Raw genomic sequence first — 10,332 nt, 5'->3', positions numbered from 1 at the left:
AGCAAGTATTCCTACACAGACTGAAAGAAGAAAACACAACATAAGCCGTATAACAGTATCTGCCCAATTCTCACCTCTGTAGCTTGTGCAGAGTCCAGTGCTAATTTGTAATTTATACATAGCAATCTACTGTTATATTGTAAGACAGTGTCAGTCTCTGCTTTCCATTGGTACTGTTCCTGTGCTTCCCTGCAGGAGACCCTGTACAACTGAACGTTACTCAGGGATGCAGACACATTGTGGTAAAAAAACCCCAACCTCTTGTGTGGCAGAAGTCTTGTTCAGATCTAGAGAATTAATTCTAGCTGCAAAACAAAATATAGAGTCTTCGTTTATTTCTCCACCTGATATAGTAAATATTATTCCTCTTGAGGAGGAAAACCACAAAAGCTTTGGCTGCCACGTGCATTACTACAAAGATTGATGACAAGATTTTGCATTTGCATGAAATGAATTTACCTGTTGATCCTTTATTTTTCTAAGACTTAAACCCTCTCTTTTATACTAGACTTCTTCCCAGCTTACAGGAGACTAAGGCATTGCTTTCTGCCAGTTGGTATAAAGCACTGGCTTCTATTAATGTCTACCTCATTCCTATCTCCTTGCTTCCCAGAGATTCAAGATGGAAGAGAAAATTGTGACAATTTAGAATGTAAATATCAGCATTAAAGTAATTTCTAACAGTATTTTAGGGCAGCAGTTTCTACAGGAAATCACAATACAATACATCAGAGTCTATTAAATCCTCCCTGATACTCATCTTTGGCAGTTTTACATAGTTGCATTACTCAGCACTTATGACAACCACAATTCTCAAACCCCAACACTATTGCTAGAATACCAACTAGAATTGAATTAACTAGCACACAAGGGAGAAAACCCCATAGTTAATGGCAGCATTAGTCAATGATTTCTACCAGTTTGGGGGAACCCGTAGAAAGGTATTATTGCTCTTAACTAAAACCTTTGGTCTAAATCTAATTGTCATACCTAATTCCTAAGCAGTTGTCTTCTATACTTCCTATAGGATGAATACAGCTCAAGGCACAGGTTTGTATCAAAACAATTACTATTTCCAGGGTTCAATAGGAACAATCTGCCTTCTTAAGACTTGAAAATCCTCAATCCCACACCCCTGTGCCAAATCTCCCTTTTCTTAATGTTAACAATATCCCATGTTTCTGTCAACAAAGTTCTGGAAGAAGGATTCTACTAATTCATTTCTGAGGTATCATCCCTGAAGTAAAAAGCAGCACGGGTTATTTTCTTGCTTTGATCTTATCTTTGAAAAACACTGGAGATAAGAGTCTCTAAATTTGTCCTCATCTTCATGATGCTGAGGAATGGGATATGAGTTTGATGGTTGACATTTTTAACTCTCAGTTTTAACCATATAACTAAACAATGGGATAAACCCCTGCAGCAAAAGATGTGTAAGTTCCTACCAACTACAGTCCTCTTCCAAATCAGCAGACTGCTTCAAACAGCAGTTGTGTCATTTAATCCCTTCAATCCCTAACTCTAACCTTAATACTGACTTTATTCCTTACACAGGCCTAGAAGTTTTAACCCCTGATGTTGGTGTTTCTGGTAGCAACTCCCATTCAGAACTGCACATTCAGTTTAAAACTATAAGGAATTTTTCACCAGACACTGTACAAATTCAAACTTCAATATTCACACAGCAACAAATATGCATCCAGTTTCTGGCCACATCACAGATCTGCTTCTGGATCTGTGTAGGTTGCACAGTGCAGCTGCCACTCCAGTTTTGCTTATGTCATTCTCAATACATTCTCCATAGGACAGAAACAGTAATGCTAAAATTTCTGTAGTTTTGTGGTACCTGAGCTAATAAATACTGAACTATGCTGTTTTGTATTTAATTTCTTTTACTATCCTTTTTCCTCCCCAGTTCTTGGGAATCTGAAAGAAGAAGATCAATGGGCACCGTCATTCCCTAGCCCAAAGATGTTTACTGAGGGTCAGAGAAAGCTTAGCCTTTGTCCTTCAAAACCTTAGAAAATGGTACTGGGGGAGTTCAGTGAAGCTGTAAGATATTATTCATATTAGTAAAATTTATATTACCCTTCTTGAAGATGGAATCATGATAAGTAACTCTGCCATTATTTTGTGTATATGCATTGTTTATGTATTTCTCTCTCTTTAAAACTACAAGAAGGAGCTGATTAGTATTTCATCTAGCAGAGATCATTCCACAGATCTCCATCAGTGAAACAACCTTTTTACAAGGGTTCACTTCTCTGAAGCAGTATAACTCACTTTTCTTCCAAATAATAATCATATAACAAACAACTCTCAGCAAACATAGATTTGCACAAAGAACCTCTACACACCAGAAATTAGACAATGATAAAATTCCCACCTACCTAAACCAAAAGAATTAAAGCAACAGAGAAGGCAGTGTGTGATGACTTTTAAGGTGGACATTTATTTTGCAATATTCACTTTTGTGCTGTGAATAGAATTGGAAAGGGCATCAACATCTGTGTGAAATTAAAAAAAAAAAAAATAAAGTCAATATCCCTAAAATACAGGTAAACCAACCAAAAAAGCATACTCTTCTTTAAAGTGCATTGTTTATTCCCAGTGAAATAACCCCTTTATATGTAGAGAGGAGTCTTTCACTTTTGGTGATGTCAAGGAATATGTTAGGAAAAAAGTGTGACTGCAAGAGAGCCAAAGAACACCATATTTACAGTTACTTTCATTATGGTGCCTACAGCCTGAAGAACGTGAAAGAGCTGCTGCTGTGAATTTCTTGTGACCTACAGTGGTCCAAGGAAACATATTCTCTTCTCCATAGTTCCTAACCCCTCCCCCTCTCTGCCCCAAAATACAACAATGACCCATCTGTGCACATACAAGAGAGCGATTCCTAATATTTAAACATGGATTAATCTGCCAACTTTGATGTATCAAGGACAGAACATAATGAATGTCACAGCGCTTAGTCTTTCTTTTCACTAAAACTGTCTTGAAGAGTAATGAGGAACAAAAAAGCCGACAGAAAGAACAAACCACTGTGAATCACAGATGATTTAATAAATAACATCCACTTCTGTTTCTCTCTGAAAATATTTTCACTTTTTAGCCCTCTTTCAGATTCAAGAAAGAAAATATTTCTCCCAAAATTACATCTAAGAGCTGAAAATTTCTAACAAAAATCTTTAATTTTATGGGATTCATAAAGCTTATCTATGCTCTGAATCATTACCTATTCTTCAACATATTTTCATGGCTGCAATTACTTTACTCTGTACTTCACTAGAATACCATCATTACAATTCAGAAGATTATGAGCAATAACTGGGAAAATAAGATACATGTAAATCAATTACACGTAAATCAATAATCCCTAAATAAATAATTTGACAGGCAGCAAAAAATGTGTCTTTACCTAAATGGCATGTAACTTTTCTCTTGCAACTGCTGAATCTGATGGCAATTTATTACATGTCTGTGTGGCTTGACATGCTGGCATGCAAAAATAACTGAGCTAGCTCTAAATTAAAGTGGTCCTGGTACCAGAATTCATATAGAATTATACAGATTTTTAGATTAATATAAGTATGCTACCTCACCCAAATTAATACTTAGCACTTTTTCCTCTTTGTTCTGCTTTAGATTGATGTAGGACCATGAAAATCAGCGGGCATCTTTCCACTGCAACTTTGGGAGATGAACCATATCCCCTAAACTAGAATACCTGTAAAAACACTGTGTGAAATTACTATTCTCTACAGTGTGAGAATACTTGTTCTTTTTCACCACTATCTGAAATGCTTCCATTTCTTCTCCTGGGCAGAGATAGACTTTTTCCTTTTTACTACGGAAGAGTTTAGCTCAAAACAAAGTCAGAGAAGCAATATGTGTTAAGAGACTGGAAGCAGCAAGAATGCTGGTGACAAAGATGGATAATTTATAAGCATGAAGAGGAAACTTGAAACTTTATGGCATGAGATTTTCCCACAACAAAGTATTGAGTAAAAATAATAAACTGCCATTGGGACTACCTACTGATATTGTAAGGAAGGAGGCTGAAACAGCAAGTTAATCTGGTCTGTTCTACAAAGCATCTAGTGACTAAGCACTGCACAGACCAGCAGAGCAACAATAATAATACTGACTTAAGGGGACCTGTATGCAGCTAGAGTGTAAGAGAGACAATTGAAAGACAGGATGAAATATTCCATAAGAAGCCAGGGGTAGTCTCACAATCACTGGGGAGATGGTTCAGTGGTGCACACAGTGCTGTTGGGTTAAATGGTTGAAGATTTTAGAGGTCTTTTCCAACTTTAATGATTCTATGTGTAAGTTGTTGTACAGAAAGGTTGGGTACATACGGCATTTTGGTGTTCCACAGCTGTACCGTGGGTAACTACCTGGAGTGCCAGAATAACCTTGAGTATCTCTTCACTGAATGGCACCCAATGCACAGCACCTAAGGGAGCTCAGATGTAACCGTGCTATGCACCTCAGCCCCCTTAGATGCAAATCTAATGACAATGACACCAATTGTTTCAGGAAACCAAGGACAGAAAGAGTATATTAACGGAGTGCAGCAAAATGTAAAGATATTTTATAAAAGGACAATACATTTCTGAAGTATACTTTGACACATTAAAAAAAAACACATGTATTTTATTGCTAAACCATATATTTATTAATTGCTGTAAGGCATTAAAGATCTCAGTGAAGGGAGATTTAAATATATATACATACATATATATACATTTCCACCATTTCCTCATTTTCCAGAGGAGCGGGGGCAGAACCTGACCCCAACCGAGGATTTCGGCTGGACCTGCTGCACAAGTAAGCTCTGTCAGAGGTTTCAGCCTACGGGCCGGTCCCTGTCACCGACTGCTGCACAGGTGGGACAGCACGGGAGCGCGAGCGGGAGTTTTCCCGGCGAGGAGCGGGCACCTGGCTCCCGGGGCTGGGTGTGGTGAGCCGGGGGAAAGCTGTTCGGTGGCGGGCTTTTCCTTCACCACCCCGCTCCCTCCTTCCTTACAGCCGCCTCAGAGCGGAGCCCGCGGAGGTCCCGGCCGAGGGCGTGTGAGAACAAGCTGCGCCCGGGAGTGTGAGGGAGAACGAACCGCCGGGGCCGGACCTGCCGCCGCACCAACGCCAGCAGGCGGTTTGGGGGAGTCCGAAGGGCCACCCCGCAGACGCTTCATCTCTCGCGCACATTCCTCTACCCAGTCTGGTCCCGCTTCGCTCCCTCCCCTGCCGGCGCCCCCTCCCCCGCTCGTCCCCAGTGTCGCCCCCCTGCCCGTCCCCCGCCGCCCCCACGCGTCCCCGCTCCGCGCCCCCGCCCTCGCTCCGCGGGGCGCCGCGGCCGCCTCTGCGCATGCTCGGGGCGAGGGGGCCCGCGCGGAGCGGAGCGGAGCGGGCGGGGGGCGGCGGTGACCCGGTGACGGGACACCCCGGCCCTGTCCCCGGCTCGCTCCCGCCGCGCCTTCTGCGGCCCCCGAGCGCCTTCGGGAGGGCCGCCGTCCGCAGCCGCGGGGGCCGGCGGTGCCCGCGGAGCGGCTGGAGCACCGCCGCCGAGGCGGAGGGCGGTGCTGTGGGCGGCCGGGGGAGCTCCGCGATTGGCCTCCGCCCGGCGGCTGGCGTGTCAGTCGGGCTCCAGGGGTGGCCCTGGGAGCCGCTCGCCCAGCCCTCTGACGGGATGAAGCCTTTAGGGGGATGCGGAGCTCTTTGCATTTTGATTAAAGCCCCTCATCTCCCCTCAGTCTGAAGGCAGGGCACCGGGGAGGACGGGTCGGAGGGGCCTGTGCAAGGCCGGGCAGAGCGGGAGCGGGGCGAGAGAGAAAACCTCCTCTCGGTTTATCACGTATGGCTCCATAGGAGAAGTCATCTCTGGGAATATAGTGGAAGGGACGGAGCTGGTATAAACTGAAGGCGCCCGTGTTTAATTCACGCTTGTGGGTGCCCAGCATGGAGATGCAGAGATGGTCCACAAGGTGGAAAACGAGAAGGTGGCCCTGGGACTCGGCTGTGACCGTGCTCATCACGTTCGCTTTCCTTCTCCGGGCTGCAGAGGTCAGAGGAGGTAAGAAAGCAAAGGGGAGCCGGGAGTCCAGTCGCCTCTCTCCCCTCCCTGGGGAAAGGACCCAGGGCACGGCTGAGGCCGCGTTTCAGAGGAAACCTGTCAGGACTCCCGGTGCTGGGGAGGCGAGAGCGCGGGCTGCGACCTCCCTCCCAGGTGCCGCGGAGGGACGGCTCTCGGTCAGCCCTAAACTTTGGATGTGTTTTTAATGAGGTAAAGGAGCTGCACTGGCGGGGTGGGAAGATGAAAGAAGTACTTGTTGAACAGATTTAACCTCTTCCAGCGCTGGACTCTTGTTTTGTGGCGTGTGCGTCTAACTTTGTTTTGTTGAGCTGCTGAAGTTCACCGGGTTGTCACTGAAATTGACCGACAAGTATCTGCCTTCTCTTCGGAGGGGCAAGGAAAGGGAAAGTTGGGGGTGCAGGCTCTCTGCTCCGGTTTTCTCCGTTTCCCTTTAACTCCCCCTTTTTTTTTTTTTTTTTTTTTTTTTTTTTTTTTAAGTTTTTTTAAGTTTTTTTTTTTTTTTTTTTTTTTTTTTTTCTTTTGCAACGGGTTTTAGGGTCAAAATGTTTTCCAGGGCGCAGGCGGAGGAGAAAATCCACTTGCAGGGGCCCTTTGCCAGCCGTTGCGGAGGGCAGCTCCCGGGGCAGCGGCGCCCCGCAGGTGGTGCGAGCGGTGCCGGGCCCGGAGATGCCCGGGGGGGCTCGGGGGGCTCAGCCCGAGGATCGCCGGGCTCCCCGCGGGCGGTGTCAGCGCCGGGGCGCCGTCCCCAGCCTCCTCCTAACTCTGCAGCCTCCCCGGGCTATCGAGTGGTCCCTTAGGTGTCCGTGGACCTGGTGGGCAGGGTGCGGCCCGCGGGGGACTCGCAGGGGAAACAAGAGCCAGGGAGGAGCGCGGCGCCTTCAGCAGAAAGGAATCGCCGCCCCCTCCCCCGCACCGCCCCTCGCGTTCTGCGCACTTCTCCCGTCCGCACCGCTCTCCCTGGGCTCCCCGCACCGCCGCCAGCCCAGCTGGGCCTTCTGGGCTGAGCTCGCAGACCGCCGAGTGCGGAGTCTCCGGTGGTGGGAGAGTTTTCCTCTCCTACTGGGGGTGAAAACGCTGCTTCTTCCTCCCTCCCACCGGAGCCCGCAGGCGCATCTGGAGGCCAGTCTGGCTGGGACTGAGGTCTTTTTTTTTTTTTTTTTTTGGTGGGTCTGACATCAATGAAGGGGCTTAACTCTCCGAAGTGAAAGGTTTAATTTTTTATGTATTTATTATTTTAACGAGGTATTTCTCGATCTGAATCCAGAATCAACAGGCGTCCTAGAGGGAGCAGGGAGAGGTGATCAGTTTCCATTCAAGCCTTTATACCTGGGCACAACCTTGACGGTGGCAGATCAATCAGGCTCCTGCCCCCTGCTGGCCCCGTTTCTGACAGGGACTGGAGGGGTCAGATTTCATCCCTCGCAGTTCCACCGACTCGTGGAGTTGCACCAGGGTGAATTAACCTCGCGGAGCTTCAAGGACTCGGCTACTCGTTACCATGTGGAAACTAAATTTCTTCAAGAAGAATACCGTCCTCAAAGGCATGATTGATTTCTAATGCCACTTTTCACAACAGAACTGACTAAATTAAGTAGGGTTTATGTAGACTATGTTTACATAATGGGTTGGATGCAAATGACAAGTTAAAAGAAAATCTAAACCCAAATAGCACAGGAAAAATCAACAGAATTTACACTGAAATCAACAGAACTGATACTTACTGGACTGTATTCAGCAACATTAGGCAGACTTAATTTGGTTGTGGTAATTTTATTCAAAAACTAAAAGGCTGTATTGATAGTCTTCTGGATAAAGGACATTTCACAAATATAGAACTGCAGGCTTCTTTGTAGAAGCATTCAGAAAAGAAGTTAGTTCTTGACCTTTTCTGAGATACAGTATGCTATTTGCTTAGGAACTACAGGGAGCTGTGTGTTCAGGGCTTGATCTGTTATTGAAGTCAGTAAGAGTTTTTCCATTGACTACAGAGAGACTAGAATTTGACCTAATTTCTCTAACAGAGTACAAGGGACTTGTTTCTGAATCATCTGTTATGCATTCTAATCTTATTTAAAGTAGTTAAAAGATAACATAGGGCATATTTGAAAATTGGAGAGGGAAAATACCAAGGAATAAAATAAAATAGCGTGACTGGCAGGTAAACAATATGACTAAATGAAAATGCTAGATAAAATATGAATGCTGGGCAAAATTACTTGATTTTTAAAACTCTTCTAAAAAATCTTCTGTTCTTCAATTTTCTTTTCATAAACTACCTCCATGAAAAGAAAATTGCATGGTATATTCATATAAAGTGTTAATCATATAGCAGTGACTTTTTAAAGACAACAGAAACCATTCCATGTGGACAAACCTCAACAGATTCCTAAAATTCTTGACTTCTTTTAAAGTTTCTTTATTTAACAAAAAACAAAATGGAAAAAAAACCCATAGGGAAGTATGAGGTGTCTTTCATACTTGTAAGAAATGGTGTGTGAAGAAGTGTTTGGGCACTTGAGTTATTTCTTCTTTAGACAGAAAAAGTTACAGAAGTGAGAATCAACTGAATGGGAAAAGCAGTGACTCATACTTGGTCAGCTCAGTGCCCACCAGCTCTTAAGTAGCTCTTTTCAGAAAATGTTTTTGCTTTATGACTTGGCAAAAGTAAACAAAATTCAGTATTTTTAAAGACATCCTTTGATTTCCTTTCCCCTTCCTCACCTTTAATACTAAAGCTGTTCGTAATGTGTTTGGAATGAATAAACTCATTTAGTCAAAATGGCATGGCTTCAACGCTATAAATTTTTGTAAGGGCTTGACATCAATGCACTATTGTGATGCTGATTTAAATTTCATGGGCAAGAAATGAAAAATCAGCCTTTTTATTATTTATAAGCTTTTTCAAGCAAATGGAAATCTAACTCTTAATCTGAGTGAAAAAACATTTAAGAAGCCTTACTGAAAATGAGGCTATGAACCCGTATGTAGAAAACTTTGGACCTTCTGTGTAAGCGATGAGCAGATTTGTTTCTAAAATAAATAGATACTTCTTGCTGTCATCTTAGGAAATATAAAGGTTCCTTGTGCTTCCCACACACAGGCTTGGAAAGTAGTGGGAGTTCCAGGTGCAGAAGGAATACAGAACTGGGCCAATTAGTGATGGCAAAAGGAGATTTTTCTTTGTGGATGCACACTTTACACTGCTACTTATTTGTATTTGCTTCATAAGGAAGATATGGATATGTTTGTTGCGTGAAAGCTCTTGAATGTGTCCAGCTAGTCTAAACCTGTACAAAATGTGTTTTAAATTAGGAAAGTACAAATTTTCCCTCAGAACTGTTTGTGTAAAATCAAAACACTTTTGAATGAATAAATCAAAGGGTGATTTCACTAGATGCACCTAGTGGTTCTAGCTGAAGTGTTTCTGAGTCCCAAGGATCAGCAGGTGAAATGGTCCAATCTTCCCAGAATAGTGCAAGAAACACCTGCATGTATACGTCTGTTTTGCTGTGTAATTTTGATTTCTTAATTGCTTCTAAGGTAAAGTAATTATTTCAACTTAAGCAGCAGACATCAGACATGGGAAAAATGACTGGTATGTGTTGTTAATTCTCTAGAGTGTGTATCCTTGCAGTGAGTTTAGGAGACCTCATATGGATACAAGAAAGGGCTATTCAAGCTGCAGGAAACTGTCTCTTTCCTACCTCTGCAGATAAGAAGTTTCTCAACTTCAATTTTGTGTATATCTTGACAAATTTAACTGTATATAGGTGCACAAATACTCTGTGGGTTTGGGTTGAAATAATCTCTTCATTAGTACCTATGATTGAGATGACAATAAGAAAGAAAAATCTTTGATATAAAAGCTTTCCTGGTGCTATCTTTTGTTCTGATTACTAAGAAAAACCCATGAAAAACAACTCACCCCCAAGGATCCCAATTGTCTAAAACTGGTGTCTGCAGCAGATAAAAATATAGCAAAAAGGTTGTCATACTTTTTTTTCACAACTGTCATGGCCAAATTTACTTGATTTCCCCCAAAGAGAACCCTTAATTCTGACACACTTGCAGCATACTAAAGGAGCCATGACATTACTGCTGAGGTTATACCTAAAACACACTGGAGCAATTATGTCTTTCCCGGATTTGTTTTGTACAGTGGTGAACAGTAGGGTTTCCATCTGCCAGCAAGATTAAGAAGTTGCTTTTCTTTTCTCTGTAGAGCATTC

At 43.5% G+C, this 10,332-nt stretch overlaps 1 protein-coding gene across 4 annotated transcripts in view; it reads left to right on the top strand.

Moving 5' to 3' along the window:
- The first annotated feature begins 5,688 nt into the window (after positions 1 to 5,688).
- COL11A1 (collagen type XI alpha 1 chain) overlaps positions 5,689 to 10,332 on the top strand; it is a 129,818-nt gene continuing 125,174 nt past the window's right edge. For 3 of the 4 annotated variants that reach the window (XM_040072553.2, XM_040072552.2, XM_040072550.1), the window contains exon 1: positions 5,695 to 6,082. In XM_040072553.2, coding sequence (XP_039928487.1) covers positions 5,968 to 6,082 — 115 coding nt within the window. In that variant the 5' untranslated portion in view covers positions 5,695 to 5,967. Of the gene's footprint in view, positions 6,083 to 10,332 lie in introns of all 4 variants that reach the window. The other variant, XM_040072551.2, reaches the window with a different exon arrangement.

Source organism: Hirundo rustica, chromosome 9 (genome assembly GCF_015227805.2).
Source record: "Hirundo rustica isolate bHirRus1 chromosome 9, bHirRus1.pri.v3, whole genome shotgun sequence".
Lineage (NCBI taxonomy): Eukaryota > Metazoa > Chordata > Aves > Passeriformes > Hirundinidae > Hirundo > Hirundo rustica.
This window is presented reverse-complemented; position numbering and strand designations above follow the sequence as displayed.